This window comes from Ochotona princeps, chromosome 5 (assembly GCF_030435755.1).
Source record: "Ochotona princeps isolate mOchPri1 chromosome 5, mOchPri1.hap1, whole genome shotgun sequence".
Classification (NCBI taxonomy): domain Eukaryota; kingdom Metazoa; phylum Chordata; class Mammalia; order Lagomorpha; family Ochotonidae; genus Ochotona; species Ochotona princeps.
Window position 1 is genome coordinate 89,008,892 of NC_080836.1, and position 20,740 is coordinate 89,029,631.

At 48.8% G+C, this 20,740-nt stretch overlaps 1 protein-coding gene across 1 annotated transcript in view; it reads right to left on the reverse strand.

Moving 5' to 3' along the window:
• The window catches only part of MREG (melanoregulin), a 56,852-nt gene extending 39,255 nt beyond the window's left edge, over positions 1-17,597 (reverse strand). Inside the window, exon 1 of the mRNA XM_004576847.4 lies at positions 17,387-17,597. Coding sequence (XP_004576904.2) covers positions 17,387-17,484 — 98 coding nt within the window. The 5' untranslated portion in view covers positions 17,485-17,597. The remainder of the gene's footprint in view (positions 1-17,386) is intronic.
• Between the last annotated feature and the right edge of the window lie 3,143 nt (positions 17,598-20,740).

Genomic DNA, 20,740 nt, shown 5'->3' on the forward strand with positions numbered 1-20,740 from the left:
TACCTGCTACATGTTGGGTAAGGAGACGGTATCTGAAGGATATGAAAATAAGTAGGACATTGTCTCTGTCCTTAATGTGACTATAATGCAATCAGCTCATTACAATTACATTTTTTAAAGATGCAGATAGAATCATGAAGGAGTAGGGAGTGAGAAAGAAGAAAGCGTATGTGTTAAGAAGGGAGGTTGCAGAGGTTTCATGAGTACCAGCCTCAGGTTAAGCCACCTCTTGCAGTGTTGGCATCCCACTTGGATGTGAGTTTGAGTTTCAGTTGCTCCACTTCCTGTCCAGCTCCCTGCTAATGTGCTTGGGAAAACAGCAGACAGCCCAACTGCTTGGGACCCTGTACCCATACTGGAGACCTAGAAGAGGCTAGTGGCTCTTGGCTTTGGTCTGGCCCTGCTCAGCAGTTATGGCCATTCGCGGAGTGAATTAATGGATGGAAGATCTCTCTATCCTCCGTAAAATCTGCCTTTCAATTAAAAAAACAATAATAAAGAAGGGAGGGGACCACATCTAGCTGGAGTGGAGACTGACAACCACAGTAAAGGGATTTCTGCAGGAGAATCAGCTTCCAGTGCCCGCAGAGCTGGGGAATTCCAAGAATTCTTGCAAGACCACAGCACAGGGTGAGAGTGGAGGGAGGCGAAGCAGAAACAATAATCTAGAGTCCGATGGAACACAGCACCAGAGTTGTCAGGGCTCTGTTTTGTGAACTGTGACAGGTGATCAAAGGGATTCTGAGGCTAGTCAGCACTGGATCTTCTAGAAACAACTCCAGATGCAGAAGGAGCAAGTAGTTGGCTTGGGAGACCTCCGCAATCCCCCATCACAGAGGGGCAGGTGGTTTTCATGCCATGCTCACTGAGGTCCCAGCAGCAGGGTACCTTGAGGTCACTGCAAGCAGGAATGGTGGAGGAGACAGGCAAGGTTCCCCTGGAAGAGGCAGAAAGAAGCCCACACACCGGCCACAACCCAAGCAGCAACCCAGTTCTCCACCCTGCTTGGTGAGAGCTACAAGGAGAGTTCTTGAGCTATAGGAAAATTTTGTTTCTATTGTTATACAAATGCAAGGGTACCTGTTCACAAGCGCAAAAAACTGAAATTATGAATCAGTTCATTTTGGTGCAAGAAAAAAATTTCAGATTCCTGCATACTTTCTTCACTATATATATCTCCCAACGACTTGGCAAGGACCCCTCAGACATACATGATTTTCAACAAAATAGTAGCTGAGCTGAAAGTGAGCAGGGTATGAACCATGGAATAGTAGTGACAGTGGAAATAAGGGGGGCCCATGTCAGCAGCATCAGAGAGGGGTCCACACAGGTCCAGCAAGAGGGGTGATGTGTACAGGTGACAGTTTCGACTAGGACACAATGGATGGACACCTAGCTGGGAAAACCTGCAGGACACTCAGGCAGCCATGGAAGATCTGGGGTTATGCTCAAGAGCTGGGTAGAGACCTCGATGCAGAAAAAACACACATGCATTTATTTCATGTCTCCACAGAAGCCATGAGACCAGAGGAATGGTCTGAAAAAGGGCATCGGAGAACTGGAGAGAACAGGAAACCCAAGGAAATGCAGCAAAGGGAAGTCGGACAGAGCTTCACTTGTTCAACTGGACAAGTGTTGATAAAGGAAGGGCACTGGCTTCAATGTCTTTTTGGCTAAGCAGCTCTTAGAGCCAATGAGAAGCCTCCATGGCATTATGTGAGCATCTAGCCAGTGCTTGAACCAAGGGCTCCTGTGTCTTATTCTTCATGCTATTCAACCACCAGAGGAGGAAAGGTCTCAGGCATAATCCCAGTTAACATTCAGAGGCAAGAATGTTAAGCTGCTCTACTCACCACTGACCAGAGGGTCTCCAAGGACAGCCTCCCGGTCTCTGACTTCAAAGCCAAGATGCTATCTATGGCCTGCGATGCACCTCCAAGTGCAGCAGCAACTGAGACCAACTAAGAGGCAAAGGCAGGACACAGCCTCTCACCTGTCTCCCTTTGCTGCAGGACTTCTTGCTTGTCCTTTATCAAAAGAATACACTGAATTCAGAGTTGCATGGCTGGCTGCCAGGATTCCAATCGCGAGACTCAAGCAGTCATCTGCTCTTTCCATAGATAAGGCCCTACAGACGAGGAATGTCTGAAGGAGTTTGTGTTGGGGAATCCCAGGCCCAGACAGGGAAATTCCAGGTCTGGGGCCAAAGGTAATCTTCACTCACATGGAAACCCCTCAGACCAACTAGAGCCCACCTGGCCATCATAAATTCTCTACAGAGCACGGCCAGCTCACAAGCATGGCTGTCCAACCAGGAACTCAGACATGAGCTTATCACATACCTCTGTGTCCTGAATTCAGTCCATAAGAATCTTCAGCCCTAACTCCTCAGAGAGCCCAGGGATTTAACAACCACCCAGTCTCCAGCTCTGCTTGGCAACAGCTACTTGGTTCCCTGTGCTTCAGCCGGTGAACTGAGCTTTGGGGGTTCCACAGCAATATCTCCACTAATTTGGGGGAGAGGGCACTGGAGATGCTGTTCTGCAACAAAACCAGCCAATTTTCTAGAAGTTTTTCCCGGGAAGCATACCCTCCTCTAATCATCCAGAACTCATGCACAGCTTCCAGCAAAAGCTGCAGCCCACACAGCAAGGGCCACCATGGCAAATACACCTCGGTGGGGAACGGACACCCTAGTTCCTTGCCGACAATGTCCCCAGATCTGCTTTATTTTGTAAGTCTCCACTCAGCAGGCTGACTGCATTCCTCAAGGGCAGCGGCTACATCACTTCATCTCACCCCCACAGGGCCTCAGCAAAGCTCCAGTACAGAGTAGTAACCAGTGTAACCTTCCAACACATAAATGTATGATAACAGGGGGACACAGGGACAGAGAAGAGGGGAGGAACCCCTAGGCTTCTAAATCATGAAAAACATGAAATCTACATGTTTTATACAATTTTTCTTAATTAAAAGAGAGGTTCTTGGTGAACGAAGCAAGAGTAGACAAAGGAAATCACAGACAAAACATGCTGCCACCTTCTGTGAAACTTCCCTAGAGTAGGTCTGGAAGTCAGCCAGCGTTTACCTGAGCAAACAGTAAAACACGAATAATCAAGCTATTTCTTACTTTCTTAAGCCTCAATGTCCTTCCTTGTTTTAATACAATCAAAGCTAGGGCTGGCATTGTGGTCCAATCAGTTAAACTGAGGCCTGTGATGCCAGCAGCCCATATGAGCACCAGTTCAAGTCCCAGCTTCTGATTCAGCTTCCTGCTAATGCACTTGGGAAAGCAGCCCAGCATGGCCTAAGTGCCTGGATCCCTGAACCCAGAGAGGAGACCCGGATGGAGCTCTTTGCTTCTGCCTGGTCTAGCTCCAACCATGGTGGCCACTTAGGGAGCTAGAAGCTCTGTCTCTCCTGCTCTCTCTAACTCCACCTTTCAAATAAATCAATCTTTTTGGGGGTCAGGGGGAGAACAGAGGCCATTCAAAGCCGCTTCTCTGGCCAGTGCCATACTCTCTCACAATCCCAGTCTCCTCCCTCTGGCTGGTGCTCTCTCCAGACCCAGGAGTGCCTCCTGAGTTCTGCCCACAGCAAGCTGAGCCCTGCCCTCATTAGCAGAAGTGTTCCCCCAACACCCCAGAGGAGCCTCCAGCTCTGCTTGTCTCTGAAACCCAGGGGATAATGTCAAACAGTGAAGAGCTTCGAGAGCTGTCAGCCCCTCAAGGGTGGCGGGGAGGGGAACCTCACCAGCAGTGTTGGCCTGAGGCCAGCCCTCCCGGCGCCAATCTGACCCACTCTGGGTTCCTGAGCTGTGTCCGCCATCTGGACCTCATTCCCGCCATGTTGTCCTTCACTAGTCACAAGCCAGGTTTCTTTGGGGCACAGGAAAAGTGGGGTCCTACTGTGAAACAATTAACCCTCCCCACCTTTTTTTTTTCTAAAATACTATACCAAGGGAAAATGAACCCTAACCCTAACCCTTCATCAGTAGCAGAAGCACCTGTTACAGGGGGCCTCATCCACAGGCTCCTGATTGACCCTGCACTCTGTGTGCTAGTCCCAGCTCCCTCCTGTACCACCATGCAGCGGAGGTACTAATCCACTTTGACTTACAACTTTGGACCCTTATGCCAAAGAGACTTGAACAGAAAAGCCAGCAGCAGCCTGGGAGCCTCTGGGTACCCTAGATTCAGAAGGGATTCAAGGTGTGTATGTCAGGGAGGAGACTCCCATGCAAAGGTCCCAAGGCCCCTGTGGCCCACCATCTGCAGATGATAAATACTTTATGAACTTCAGGCCTTTTCAGCGGTGACTCTAAGGTTACACAGCAAGCAGCAGCTGCTGCCACTCCCACAGTGGGATGAGAACAGCCCCAGGTGTCACCCTGCTCATCCCAGGGGCATGAGACCCAATCAGCCAGGAGTCTTTTTCTTTCAAGGGGATGGATCCCTTGGGACCATCTGAGCCTGGAGCCACAGCTGCCCTGTGCCGAGTCAGCACTGAAGCTTTCTCCCAAGACACCCCCTGACCCACAAACACCAGACACAGGCCAGCTGCCCACCCCAGCCATGCCATTAACGTGACTGCCCTCCCCACCCCGGGCCATGTGTCAGCAGGCACTGGTTTAAGACTGCAAATAATGCAGAGATAAAATCTCCAGTGAACAAGCAACCAAAGGTTAAAAAAAAAAAAAAAACCCAAAGACTGTCCTGTCCAACCTCTCTGTGCTGTCCGAGGCCTGCTGGTCCTTCCCGTTGTGCTTTGCCCTCTCCCTCTAAGCCTCCTGGAGAAGGAACAGGTGTTTCACCTGAAATGCTTTATCTCCCTCCCCTCCCCTTACGGCTCTTCCCTCCCCTCCTCTCTCGCTGCCTCCCTCCTACCTTCCTTCCTCTCCTCCTCTCTTCCTCCCTCTCTGTCCCTCTTCCTTTCCTGCTTCAAGGACAGACACTCCAGCTCCTCTCTCCTAGCTGATTTACCATCCAATCATTCTTCCTCCTCAGGATCCCACATTGTCCCACTGCCTCTGGAGCCCGCCACCGACCGCTCCCCACACCGCTGCACTGAACCACCTGGCTAACAATTATTTCCTCCAGCACCACACATGTGACACCCACAGCATGAAGGCAGGAAAACATCGGGCACCCTTTTCCTGGGAGCCCTCTACGATACACATCGACCCCCTTGAGTGCCCCATGCTCGAGCCTGTGTCCTACTTCCCAGGCTGGCAGATGGTCCTGACCTGACCCCCGTGAAACAAGTAGAGTGAGTGTTCTCATCTCCCCCACTCAGGAGGTGCCTAGGCTCTGCTCACACCCACGCCCATCATCCATGCCTTTCAATAGTGTCCACATGAGAAATGTTTCCAGCTTCTGACCTATATGCCCAGCTCAGATGTTCACCCCAATTACAGGCTTCCCAGCTCCACTTGGATATCTAATGGACAGTACAGGCTCAACATGATCCAACCAAGGCACCTCACCTTCTCCCCCCACCCCCAGGCCTGAGCAGCAGCTGACAGTGACCCATGACCTTGAAGTCACCCCACCCCCGTGTCTTTGAGCTCATCAAACAATCAACATATTTTAGTTGTTGAAACTTATGAAAGACAGGCTTACAGCCTTGCGGGAGGAAGCAGATGACGAACACATACTTATGTCAGGCGATGACCAGGACTGTGAAGAAACCCACAATGAGGGGGCAGGGCTTTCTGTGTCACACAGGGTGCTCGGGGATGAACTGTCTGGTAAAAGTACAGTATGTTGAGATCTGGACCAAAGGGTGAGCAATCCAGGCAGAGGCACCCGGAGAATATTCCAGGCAAGAGAGCTAGGCAGTGCCAAGGTGCTGAGACAAATCTGAGCAAATGGGAGGACGGAGGGCTGCGGGAGGAACAATTTCACCCTTACTTTTTTTAGCTTTAAAATCTTCACCATGTTACATAGTCCCAAAGTGGAAAGCACACTAATGCCCACCGAGCAGAACAAAAGAACGAAGTGGAACACATAGAGGGTTTCAAGAAAAGTCCATGGAAAAGAAGCAGTAAGAAGATCAGACATAGATTTCAGGGTGGTTTGAGGGCCAGCATAAACTTATCCTTAAATTTCATTTTTCATTAACTTTCTTCAAAAAAAAAATTTATTTTTATTGGAAAGTGAGATTTACAGAGAGAACAGAAGCAGAGAGATCTTCCATTTGCTTGTCCATTCCCCATGTGGCTACAATGGCCACAGCTGAGCCGATCTGAAGCCAAGAGCCTCTTCCAGGTCTCCCACTCAGGTGCAGGGTCCCAGGGCTTTGGGTCATCCTCTACTGCTTTCCCAGGCCAAAAGCAGGGAGCTGGATGGGAAAGAGAGTATCCAGGACACGAACGGGCGCCCATAAGGGATCCCAGTGCAGATAGCTACTAGGCTACCATGTCGGGCCCATCCATTAACTTTCTGAAGTCCCCTGTAACGTGGCAGATGGGTTAACAGGTAGTTACGGGCAGGTTGCTGTTGGAATGAGAAAAGGGGGAGTCCCTTTGAAATGACACAGGATGCTTGCTTCTCCCCAGAAGCTGCCTTTGGAAGGGCAAAATGCCAGCGAAGAGGCCGCGGTTCCCACCCCGAGTTCTTCACTTATTATGAGAATAAAAAGAAACTAGCAATCACACCCTTCTGGTGGCTTTTTGTTTTGATAAGTTAAACAGGATTACAGTTCTGGCCCTGTGGTGAGCTTTGCCTCCACCCTTCTGTGTTCTACTCTCTTTCAAAACAAACAAAAAAACATGTGCTTGCAAGACTGCCCCTACCAGAGCTCGGGCCTTCCCTGTCTTGGAAGCCCCCCTCCTGACTGCTGTCCACACGGAAATTCTTTCATGTGAAATAAGAACCAAGATGGCCTCCTCCCTTTGCACCTTTTCCCTGTAATGGTAGAAGGGGCACAGGAAATGAAACACATCACATAAGACAATGAGGCTTTAGACTGACCTTGACTACTTTCCCACAGGCAGGGAGCTGGATGGGAAGCGGGGCCTCCAGGATTAGAACCAGCACCCATATGGGATCCCAGCACATTCAAGGTGAGGACTTTAGCCACTAGGCCACCACGCCTGTAACAAGTCAGGGGAAGTCCGGCTGAGCTCCACATGGCAGCATGGACGCATCAGTCAAGGGTGAGCCAATAAACGGAGTCACACGGGAACACAGCTTGACCCCACATACGTAAAGTTCAACAGCAGGCAAGACTACAACATCTTTCTTTTTCTTTTCATGTACTTATTTATTTTCATCTATTTGAAAGGCAAAATGAAAGGAAGAGAAACCAAGAGCTGTTGGTTGATGCCACAAATGCCCACACCGCCAGTGCTGGGCCAACCTGATGCCAGGAGCCAGGAGTTCCACTCAGTTCTCCCACACATGCGGCAGGGGAAGCCAGATCAGAAGCAGGGATGCCAGGACCGCTACACTCTGCTACAGGATGCAGACGTGCCAAGCTGCCATTTGGACTGCTGCACTTGAACTCCCATCGCTACATCTTTAAGGCGCATGAGAGAAGTAAAGCTATAAGGAGAAATGAGGACGTGACTTCATGAGAGTTGAGAGACGATCAGAACAAGAATTAACAAGAATTACCTCTTGCCCTGAGCAGTGGTTACAGTTTTCAAATTACAGATGCTCTTACATGTATGTCAAATGTTTTTGATCTGTGAACTCACACACACACACACATACTTAAAAAAAAATAAGGAGGTTTTTAGACACCATCTTTGGGTACACAGTCTCACCAAAATTATTTCCTAAGAGGGCACAAAGGAATAAAGCATATGGCCCATAACCGGCATCTTGCAAATCCTTCTTAACCAGACTAAATACGACTTTAGTGACTAACAGGATACACTATCTTAGCAGAATTTACTTCCCAAACAAAAGGTTAAGATTATCTAGAAGCTCCAGGAAATCCAGATCACAGGATGTGTAAGAAGAGAACTTCCAACGTCATGGAGATTGGCTAACTCAATTCTCAAAAGGAGAAGAGGGATGCTGTGGGCTGTTGTGGAAGCAAACCTTTAAAAGTCATCTTTGTGTACTGGGACTAGCTGACTTCCTCTACAGCCCTGACCTTCTCCTCGTGGGATCTGAGGCCCTGATCCAGGAACAGCCCCAAGACCCTCCCCATCCCCCCTGCCTCTCCAGAAGATCAAAGTGCTGGCCCTGGAAGAGGATTCTTGCAGCACAGGGCACCCTCATCCTCTGTGCTTGGACAGGTGCTTTCCTCTGGGGCGCAGTGTCTTCCAGGACTGCTAGTTCTGTGACCTGCTGGTTTCTTCAGGAAGTTGGGGTTGAGACACAACACCTCTTTCATAGCTACTTGGAAACCGGGCACTGGAACCTCCAGCCACAGAGTGTCAGGGAAAACTTAGGCCTTTCGGGCACCAGGCTGAGGAACTGCACTGACCCGCACTCACCAAACGCCCTTCCAAAGACAGAGCTGATGGGCTCAGCTCAGAGTCGCAGGAGTCCACACTGCAAAATGAAAATCTCTACAGGAGTGGATGCTCATCGCTGCTGTAGAGCTGGGGGCGACTCCCTTGTAAGTGTCATGAGCCCTCTGTTGGCTCACCCCTCCCTCCCGCACCACCTGCTTTTGCTAGACTCGATGCAGAAAACAGGCCCGATGTTTTGGGTTCCCAGCTGTAACAAATCAGGGGAAGCCTAGTACACAGTTTTGAACACAGGGCACAGAAGCCATTCTTTGGAGCCCTCCCTGCATCCAAGGAGGGGTCTGCCCTCTCTGACACTGAAATACAATAGCATGTGGATCCCAGCTGTGCCTTGTGTGTCTTTGAACAACTTAGTAACGTGCTCCGTTTCTGTCTGGGAGATCACAGACTTATGCTCAAGTCTTCTTAGTGGAGAAAGCCGTATTTGCAAATCCTTATAATTATGTGGAATCTCAAAATGAATACTAGTGATGCTTCCAAGGACATGGGTTGTCATGCACAGTGGGTTCCTTGAGGTATACATTTCCAGGCACCTGGCTCATTGTTTCAGCTCTCAGAATAGAAATAACTATCCTTGTGTGGTCGATTTAACTTTACATGTATTTTGTGTTTTTTGCTTTGGGGTGATTTCACTGTCTAAAGTGGTCCCCAAGCATGATGCTGAAAGTGTTGAAATCCATGTACCAGACAGGATTCATTCAGATGGGGGATACATTACAGTATTCATCCATCTACAGTACACGTTAAAGAAGATGCCTCCATGCAGAAACACATGCAACAAGATGATGTATGGACTGGCTAGTTGCTGAATCAGTTTGTAGCAACCTGGTAATGGTTCAGTAGTCACCAACTGAGCATTCAAGGTGGCTTCAGAGAATCTAACTCCCACAGCCAGCAGGAACAATAGCACCTCACAGGATTGTGGCGATAACTTACGTGCTCATCTCAAGCCCTTAACATAGTACCTAGGACACTGGCAGCACTAAATAAAGAGGCTCTCCGCACCTGCAGGGTCTGTGCTCACTGCTTCAACCCACCCTGGACGGAAAAACATCTGAAAAAAAAATCCATCTATATTGTACATGTATACATTGCTGGTCATTATTCTCTCCATCCTATGGTACAGTAACTTCTTTTTTAAGATTTATTTGCTTTTATTGCAAAGTCAGATATATAGAGAGAGGAAGAAAGGCAGAGAGGAAGATCTTTTGTCTCACGATTCACTCTCCAAGTGACTACAACACCCGGAGCCGAACCGATCCGAAGCCAGGAGCCAGCAGCTCTTCCGGGTCTCCCACCCGGGTGCAGGGTCCCAAGGCTTTGGACTGACCTTGACTACTTTCCCACAGGCAGGGAGCTGGATGGGAAGCGGGGCCTCCAGGATTAGAACCAGCACCCATATGGGATCCCGGCACGTTCAAAGTATGGAATTCAGCCACTAGGCCACCACGCTGGGCCTGGTACAGTAACTTTTGACGCAACACTTACATAGGAGGGTGGTATAGGTAGGTTCTTTACAAACACTAGACCATTTTACTTAAGAGATGTGATTTTTTGGCATGGGTTTTGGTACTTGTAGGAGGTTTGCAGAGACCAAGGGATGACTATACTACAACCTATAAGGACTCACAGAAACAAGGTCATAGAAGGCCACTTGTTAGAGATCCCCAGCTCCTCAGCCTGTCTTTCACCCGCATCCTCTATATCCCAAAGCAGAAGGAACTCAAACTAAGCTATTTCTTTATGGCCTATGCACCACTCAAGGAATTCTGCTCTGTTGCCAACAGTCACAGGATCAGATGGATTCATTCTCAGAACCACCCCAAATCTATCTAGCACAGGCTGAAACTTGATTCCATTTCTCCCTAGTGAAAATTCAGGCACTGCAGAAGAACTCGTGGAGCTCTGCTCCCCTCCACTGCCCACAGGTATAAGCATCAATTCTGTTCTCATGAAGGAAACTGCAGGTGAGCACAGAGACAAGTTGGGAGTCAAACGTTTGTGAGCCACTTGGGTGGCTTATGAGAAAGCCACAAGTGGTTAAATCCCTAACCATGATTGCTAATTATGCCCATTGCTTCTCCTGCTTTTGAGCAGCCCATCAGTCACGATGATGCTTATCAGTCATTAACAGCCAAAACAAAGACAGCATAAATTCTATTTCCAAGGAATAAGTTCAAAGAAAGCCTTGGGTAAGATGCTTTGGTGGGCAATATTGACACCCCAGCCAGCTCTCTCAGGTTCTGGTGTTTCTACAGCATGACAGGTGGCAGTGGTCTCCAGGTGGGAGAGGTTTTGGGCAACACTCTGCGTACAGGTGACTGAAGCCGGTTCATGCTCAGACAGACTTTGCTACGGCAAGAGTTGCTTTTATCAGATATTGAAGAAAGCCATGCCACAAAAACAAAATAAAACCGACACTTGAGCTTACTTAGTTTCCAGAAATAACCTATAATGGGTTGGAGAGTGTCCCCTGAAAATGTATGCCTAATTCCTATTCCCTAGTACCTACAAATGGGATAGTACTTGTACTTGACAATAAAGAAATTGCAGATGAACTTAAGGATCTTGAAACGAGACAATGCTGGATCTTAGAGTGGATTCCAAATCCAAGGACTGATGTCCTTCTAAGAGAAAAGAAAGAGACAAGACTCCCAGGAGGAAAGACACGGAAAAGATGGAGGCAGAGGCTGAGATGTGCAGTCGTACACCAAGGACCACCAGGATCAGAGAGTGCGATACACAGTGACTGCGCCCCACTAGTGCCTGCAGAGGATTGTGGTCCTTTGATTTCAGACTTAAGGTTTCCAAAAGAATCACAAGAATGAGTGCCTATTATTTTATGCCACTGATCTTGTGGTAATTTGTTGTGGGAGCATTAGGAACCTAATGTCTGTACAAACCCTAAACATTTCTTTTAACCAGAACACAAAATCTCAAATCAGAAAGTCATTCACTATTGTGTAAACACCCAATCAATGATCTTGCCATTTTCAAAAACAATCCATTTGCACTGTTTATCCTCACCTCTGTGCCTCCTGGTTTGTTTTGTCATTTCAATCACCACATGGTCAGCAGAGGGTGATGTACAGAAACTCAGACCCCAATATAGATCATGGATAAGACTAGTTTCACATGATTCAGTTGTAAAATTGGGGCAAAGGTGAGGAAGCAGTGAGTAAATGAGTCAAGACTGAACTAAACCTTTGGCTTTCTTTGTGACCAAAGCCCAAGTCAGGGTGTGTCCTTTGTCCAGGCCCGAGCTTGTCCTAAGCTTCCTGAGCTAGCAGTGACTCCTCAACTGTTTGCTGGTCAAGCAGCCCCAGGCAGCTGAAGAGTGGCATGAAAGGTCAGGAGCCACCCTGCCCAGGTCTGCAGGAAGCATCATGGTACCACCGACAGCATCAGTGCCCTGAATTCCATGTTGTGTTAAACAGAAAGTCACCTGCCACAAGTCCACAGACAGACCAGAACCCCCAATCAAAATCAGTGATTTCCTCATTTTATGAAATAAGAAACTAAGGCCTGTGGAAATTAAGAGACTCCCCCAATAACTCATAGCTCACAAACAAGGGTTCAGCTGGCCTGCTTTCCACTGGCACCATAACACTTGCACATCTAATGGGAGATCACAACAATGAAGGACATGAAAGAGGGGGAGGAGAAACAGGACAAAATGGACAAGGGCTAAAGCAGTGATGTCCAGTAATTTCTAAAACATAAATTCTGCAAGAAAATACTTAGTAGTTACCTACATTTTCTACAAGGTAAGCCATGGGCCTTGACTCAGACAGACATGGACCCAAATTTGGGCTTTTCAGAGTCACCAGTTGTGACTCTGAATTAATTATTTCAATTCTCTAAGCCTTGGGTTCCTCATCTACAAGTGGAGATAACCAATATCTATCTCATTTGATCACGAAAACTGTTAAATGACAGTGTACACGAGGCTTTCAAAAGATTCATGGGAAATGCACATTATGAAAAAAAACAATGTATGGATTTGAAAAGTTGTTCACACCGAAATACTCTTATGTAAAGATATCTCACTTATGCAAGAGCGTACGTATCATGTTAAATTTTAAGATGCTAAACATGGATTCAGTAAGAACAAGATGAAGTTATACATGGAGAGCTTTAACTCCATTAGTTATTTTTAAGTGAATTATTTAATTTTGTTTATTTTAAGGATTTATTTATCTACTTGAAAGGCAGAGTTACAGAGGAAATGACAGACAGAGGGAGAGATCTTCCATCTACTGCTTCATTCCCAAAATGACTGCAATAGCCAAGGCCATGCTAGGTCTAAGCCAGGGGCCTGGGGTTTGCTCCATGTCTCCCACGTGAGTGCAGGAGCCCAAGGATTTGAGCTACCTTTGGCTGCTTTCTGAAGAGCACTAGCTGGGAAATGGAACAACCAGGACTTCAACAGGCATCCACATGGGATGCTGGCACTACAGGTGTGTTGGCTTAACCCATTGCACCACAGTGCCAAATCCCCATTAGTGCTTTAAAATACTTTGGTTACATTATTTTATTTAAAAATAAGAGGGACAGAGAGGGCCCAGCGCAATAGTGTAGTGGTTAAAGTCCTCGCCTTGAACGTGCCGGGATCCCATATGGGCGCCGGTTCATATCCCGGCAGTCCCGCTTCCCATCCAGCTCCCTGCTTGTGGCCTGGGAAAGCAGGAGAGGATGGCCCAACGCCTTGGGACCCTGCACCCGTGTGGGAGACCCAGAAGAGCTCCTGGCTCCTGGCTTTGGATTGGCTCAGATCCAGCAGTTGCAGCTGCTTGGGGAGTGAACCATTGGACGAAAGATCTTCCTCTCTGTCTCTCCTACTCTCTGTATATCTGCCCTTCCAATAAATTCTAAAAAAAAAAAAAAAAGTAAGAGAGACAGAAATAGAGAGAGAGATCTTGCATCTTTTGGTTCATTCTCCCATATGCCTGCAATAGGTGTGACTGAGTCAGGTCAAAGCCAGGAGTTGAACTCAATTCAGATCTTCCAGATGGGTGGCAAGGCCCAAGAACCTGAACCATCTTCTGCTCCCTGCCAGGATGCATATTAGCGGAAAGATGAAATTGGAAGAAGAGTTGTGGCATGAACCGAGGAATTCCAATGTGGGACATGGGCATCCCAAACACCACTGCATCCAATGCCTGCCCCTGACCCTACTATGAAGGCTTTCTTTCCTAAAACATTTTCAAGGTACTTTTGTGCTTGCTTTATTTTATCTTAAATTTAAAATGTTGCAAATGACCACAGAAAGTAATTCGCACATGAGTAGTATTATGGGTTTGTTTTTTAAGGTTCATTTATTTTTATAGAAAAGGCAGATCAGGTTTAGAGAGAGAGAGAGTGCAATATCTTCTATCCACTGGTTCACTCCCCAAACAGCCAAACGGCCAGAGCTGAACCCATCTGAAGCCAGGAGCCAGAAGCTTTTTCTCAGTCTCCCATGCGGGTACAAAGTCCCAAAGCTTTGGACCATCCTCTACTGCTTTCCCAGGCCATTAGTAGGGAGCTGGATGGGGAGTGGAGCAGCTGGCACACAAACTGGTGTCCACATGGGATCCTGGAACTTGGAAGGTGAGGATTTCGTCACCACGCCAGGCCGATTATGGTATTTATTAACCAAGAAGTCCTTACTGTACTGCCAAATGTTACAGTGGGCACTGTAGCGGACGAGCCTTTACAATCTAGACCACAGCCTCTAGTCTCATCAGGGTCACAGCACCTGCATTACAACTGCCATACCAGGCAGAATGCCGTCAGTGACCTGATTGGTAAAATGAAAGAAAAGAGACACGGTAACTTCTTAGGGGACTTGGCTAAGACTTCATCAGAAAGGTGACACCAGAAACAGGCCTTCAAAATACAGCAGAAAACTAAACCACGGAAAAAAACACAAAAGGGCTTTATGCTAGCAATTGTGACACTGCCTACGAAAAGCAGCTCAGTCGGGCTGACCACATGCAGAGCCCAGGGCGGGCAGGATCAGAAAACCCAGGCGAGGAGGGAAGGTGAGAGAAAGGATGAACGTTTGGCACACTGAAGAGGAATGTCCAAGTGCTTCCTTCTGCAATTTTTAAGAGTGAATTTTTCATGTTTTCAATGGCGGGAGAGTAGGGGAGGCAGCAGTCAGATCCCCATGCCCAGAGAGCAGCAAAAGCTCAAAACAAATCAGTCAAAGGACACTGCCTGAGCAAGCCCGCCCACCAAGAGATGAGCAATCTCTCCAGCTGGTTCTGTGGGGCCTGCTCAGATTATCCCCAAACCACAGGTCGAACCACCTGGCACTGAGATGCCAATCCAGTCACTTTAGGGAACAGCATGGCGTGTCCCCTCGACACACAGTAACTATAAAACCTGGCTATCCCATATTTAGGTGCTCATCCCAAACCAACACACAGTAACTATAAAACCTTGCTATCCCATATTTAGGTACCCATCCCAAACAACAACAACAAACCCACATTATTCACAACGGATAGAAAGTGGAGGCACCCGGCTGATGAACGGATATACACACTATAGTCTACATGTACAATCGAATGTTCTTCAGCCTGCGTCACAACGAAGCAGCAGGCATTCGGCTTGTTAGGACATCCGTTAAGATCCCTGCGTCACACTTCAGAAGACCTCAGTCACTCCCTTCCTGACTCCAGCTTCCAGCTCATGTAGACACCAGGAGGCAGCAGCAATGGCTCCAGCGATTGGCTTCCTGTCCCTTGCGTAGGGGCCCTGGATTGAGTTCCTGGCTCCCAGCTTTGGCTTCAGCTAGGAGTGAGCCAGCCAATGGGGCTGATCCTTTCTCTCCCTCTTTCAAATAAGTAAACAAAGAAACATTTTTAAAAGAAATGAATATGCCACAAAGGGTATAATTCCATGATCACGAAGCAAATTTAGAGTGCCAGAAAGCAGACCAATGGTCGCCCGGGCAGCTGTAGGGAACTAGAAGGAGTGACTGCACCTGGGTAATGCTTATTTTGGGGCTGTTGAAATGTGTTGGAATTAGATCTTGGTGATGGTTGGACAAGCTATACACACACACACACACACACACACACACACTAAATTAAACACCTTTTTAAAAAAATGACCTTAAAGCAAAATTATTTCACCCCAGACATTCAGATGACCTGGGTAGCAAAGAACCACAGGTACCCATACACACACACCACTGCTCCACACAACCACGACTAAGGTGCTCTTCCCAAATATTATTGTACTGAAATGATGCCAGAATGACGCCCGCCCACATGAGAGCAGTCCACTCATATTCACATGCTCAAAGTCACAGTGATAATTAGCAGCTAACATGTGTTGAGCATTTCCTCTGTGCCAGACACTCTGTCAAGCACTTGACGCCCATTGCCTCCTTCCATTCTGCATTGCAACCCTTTCAGGTACACACCGTTTCACATCCGAGGAAACTGAGGCACAGACTGTGCCAGCTACCCGGCTGGGTGTGACTCCATTCATGAGCAGCAGTGCTTCCTTCTCCCACTGACCCCATCTTGTTAAAATCACTCCTAAACTCCACTGACAGATTTGCCAGAGATCAGCCAAAGCAACAGAGGGTCTGTTAACGTAACTATTAGCTGGAAATGCCAACCTTGGCCAAGGAACTCGCAAGGCTGAGAGGCTGAAATAGCTGATGGCTGTATTTCCCGTGACTAACAGCACTGAAAGGTAAGTGTACAGCCCAAGCATGGACTTCTAGACTATTCCACAATACTCTTTAGACCAATGGGTAGGTGACTCAGTTTTCTCTCTGCCCACAGCAATCTAGAAGGCTCAGCAGGCATAGCATCAACAGGCGCACCAACACTGCGCAGTGTGTGTGTGAGGGTGAATGTGATCTGCCTGACCCAACATGCCTGAGCAGCAGATGGTAAGCGCCACATGCCAGACCACAGGAGAGGCCACGGGAAGGGGGCAGTCGGCTGGAGGAGGCCTTGGCACTTCTGAGGGGGGCGGCAGGGCTAAGGCAAGCACAGGGAAAGAAGACGGCTGCTCCAGCAAGGAGAGCCACGTTTAACGTTCTGGAAAATGAGAGCGGACAGGCGGCAAGGGCTTATGTAAGGTCTCCAAAGTCAAGGGAAATGTTTGGACTTGACAGAACAAGAGAAGGGAAGTCATGTTTTAACAACAATTGTGAAAGATTTATCGTATTGCTTGCCTACTTCATCAAAACACAACAACTACAAACTGGCTTCAGGCTTCAGAACTTACTTCCCCAAACCTGGAATTGTGCCTCATATCCGGCTTCCTAAAATCATGTTATATATTCTGCTTCTGTCACACCTACACCCTGAGGTATGAATGACCTCACGGAACCCTCACGTCTGTAAACTGGAGATATAAAATCATTGCTTCAAATCACAACCCTGAACAAGATTGTGTTGCACACAAAGGCTTCCTCACACAATCGCTAAGGAGGATCCAATTTCCTCACACTCCCGGCTTACAACATCCTCCGCTAACAACCTGTCCCTCGATAAAACAGGCATTTCTCTTGTGGAAAAAAAAAATTTTTTTTTCTTTTACTCCTTCACAGAAATTGTCACTAACTTCTATGGAGTGTCACAGAAGTCCAGTTTTCTTCACTGTAATACGCCTGGAGAGCACTCGCCTCACAGTCGTATTTTTATCCCACCCCAAGGAAACTTCTCTCTCGAACTTGCACTACAACTAAATTCCCAGCATCTGACACAGGCATCCACCTGAGGTGCTCAGAGGACTTGTCATTCCAGACCAAAATCGCACCCGAGAAACAATCCCCAACAAACTCCTGCGGAGGTCGGAGGGGCTGAGTTGGCCCGCTCCGTGCGCCCTCACCGCAAGCTCCGGGACCCGCATCCAGTGGGGACGACCCGGCGGCGCACTCACCGGACCAGGGGCTCCTTCTCGGGCAGAGCGGGCTCCTCCAGGCACTGGCACGGGCAGCAGCAGCAGCACACGCTCCTCAGCCAGCCGCTCAGCCCCATGGAGAGCGGCGGCCCCCTCTGGCGCCCGTGGCGTCCGGCGGGGCGAGCGATGGCGGCGGGGACGCGGCCACGGCGCCCGCGTCCAGGTGCGGGGACGGGGGTGGCGGCCCGGGCGTCGCGGGCCGGGCCGTGCGCATCACGCCGCGGCGGGGGACGCGGCCGAGGGCTGGAGGCGCGTCCCCGGCCGCGCGCCTTTGTCCCCTGGGGTTTGCTGTCGGGGGCGTGCGTTCTGGTGCAGTTTTTTCTCTGTGCGTCTCTTTTCCTCTCTTACAACTCCCTGGGCGCAAACTGGAGCGCATGCGTCCCGGAGACGCCGCGCTGCTGCCCTCTAAGGAGGAAGCGGGGACTCCACAGCCAGACGGCGGCGGCAACCGCCGAGCACTGCGGCGGGGCTGGCAGCCGCGGAGGCCGGAGGACGGCTGCGGGAAGAACGCCTCGGAACCTCGGGCCACGCGGTGGGGCTGCAGCGCTTCAGCCTTGTGATTGGCTTCCCTAAGGGAGAAAAGAAAAGGTCGGGACACCGCGCCTTCAAAGCAAGGTTTCCAGCAGATTTTCAACGTGCTAGCCCATCCGCTTGCAGAATAAGTTAGTGAAAGCGTGTGTGTGTGTGTGTGTGTGTGTGTGTGTCCGTCCGTCCTGGGAGAGGGTATGCAGGGAATACCGGTCACAATTTACACATCCAGCCTGGGAACCCCGGGCACCATGAGAAAGGAATAAGTACTAGGACCGGGGTGGTGGAGCAAGGAGTTGACATAGGGGCAGGTTAGTTGGCGTGTCCTGGGAGATCTGAGGGGACAGAACTTCACAGGGTTTGGAATCTGCAGACAGATGGGACACAGCTTTATGTGGCTCTGCACACATGTTTATTTGTGTGTTTATACGCTGAGTTACGCATACGCGTATGTATAAGTGTTTGTTCCACCTTGTAACCATGTGTCTACATAGTCCCCTGCCTTTTTACCCTAACACCCGGTATATCAGGAAACTGTGCCACGTTTGATGCTGAGAGCAGTATGTGTGTTTTCCTCTATCATTTTAACATCTCTGTGTTACACAGTCTTATGGATGCCCTTGTGGTATGCAGCCGCTACTCAGGGATACTAAAAATTTATTCCAGCCGTTTGTGATTAAGATGATAGCACACTGGACATCTTTAGACCCATGTGTTTGGACATCTCTGCAAGAATATTGAATAAATGCTTGGCAGTTGAATTTCTGGGCCATAGAAAAGATGCCCTATTCATTTTAATGGATCTTGCCAAGTTTCTCTCCAAAGAGATACGCCCAGTTTACACTCTACCCAGAAACATCACAAAGTCTCCACTTCCCTATACCACTAGCGATGCAAGGTGCCACTTCATTTTTTATCTTTGCCAATCTGTTTTCTTTAACGAATATTTCTGGCACATCTGTTATGTACCAGGAGTATTGTAGGAACTGGGGATGGAGCAGTGAAGAAAACAAACAGAAACACAATCTTTGCTCTCATGGGGTGGAGGAGTTAGACAACTTTAACGTGAGTAGATGATGCTAGGCACTGGGGAAAAATAAGGCAGGGATAGGATGAAGGTGCTGGGGAGGGGTGTGTGAAAGTCAAGGCAGGGAGAGTGCTGCCTGCCCTGGGTGTGTTTGGAGATGCAGAGAGAAGCAGGCAGACAGGTTCCACCCACTGGTTCACTCCCTAAGTGCCAGCGGCTGGACGCACATTCCTAGTCTCCCAGGTGGGCTGTCAGAGACCCAATGACTCAAGTCCTCACCACTGTCTCCAGAGGTCAGCGTTACAGGAAGCTGGAGTCCAGAGTCAGAACTTGGAATTGAACCCGGGGCTCTGTGATGCGGGAGGCGAGCTTAACTTCTGTGCCAAAAGACCACTCCTCCCTGCGGGTGTAAATGCGTTGATTCTGGAAGCTGTGACTTTAAGGCACAGATTAGGAGATGAACAAGCTAGCCATGGTGGCAGAAGGAAGAGGCTTTCTGAGAGTGAAGACTGACTCCAGCATCTCAGCGAGAGGAGACGTAGCCTGAGAAGCAGCATGGACCCCAGGGGTTCAGAGTCAAAGAGGAGTAGGCACAGCTTAGAGGACATTGCAAGGGCTCTGAACTTTTCTCCACGTCAGCTGAGCAAACCTTTGGAAGTTTACGAATAGAGGAAGTGGTGGGGAGCCACCTAGGTGCCACTGGCTGCTGTCTCAAGAATTGGGGTGCCATGGGCTGTTCTAGGGAGCTGCAAGTGGAGGTCGTGCTAAGGAGTCATGTGGCAGATGGCAGAGTGGTAACAGCAGCAGTGAGAAGAAATGATTGGACTCTGGGTAGAATCTGAAGACAGAGCCAACAGGAGTCGCTCAGAGATTAGAAAGTGGAATGTGGGAGAGAAGGTGGGAGAGATCTGAAGGTTTGGGCTTCACAAGCTGTCAAGGCTGAACTACCGGTGGCAGAGAACAGTGGAGTGTGGAGGGTGAAGAGGAAGAGCTAGAGTTCATGTTCAGAGGTGTCGATCCTCGTGAGTGGTTATTATTTTTAAAAGTACATTTTTTCTGCTTGGCTTGATCCTGTTCTGGCTTCAAAGTAAGTCTGAAAAGATTTACCAAGTGATTCTTCGTTAGCAGGCTACAGCATAAGGAAAAACAACAGAAGACCTCGGCGGAAAGACGAGATAGGGACCCCTCATAAAATGTTGACAGGATGTGACAGAGTACCAGCTGTCCCAAGTGGCACAGGACTGTGGCATCAAGCCCACCACCAAGTCATTTACCCTTTCAGCAGGTGCAGGAAGGAAGGCCGAGTGCTGTTTTAGAAAACAAACTTCCAGCTGGCAAGAAAAAGTCGTTGGAACCCATGGCTGCCACCAGCGGAGCTGGGCTTGCTGGGATGGAGAAGTTAGGGAAAGCGGCCGGCTCTGTCCCTTTATTAGCATTGACTTCTCTGAACTTTAGTTTCCCAACTTGCAAGCTAAAGAAGGCAAGTCTGGGCTTGACGGGCACGTGTCTACTCCAACAAGCGTGATAAAGAGGCGAATGGCCTTCCTTGCCAAGCATCGTGTCTAGTGCTTCGCTACGCTAACAATTGCCAGTATTTTTATTCATTTATTTTGTGAAATTATTCATTAACTTATTCTCTCTCTCTCTCTCTCTCTCTCTCTCACACACACACACACACACACACACACACAGCTTTCGTCTGCCAGTTCAATCCCCCAACTGTCAGGGAGCTGAGAACTCAATCCAAGCTTCCTTTGTTTGAGGGACAGAGACCCAGC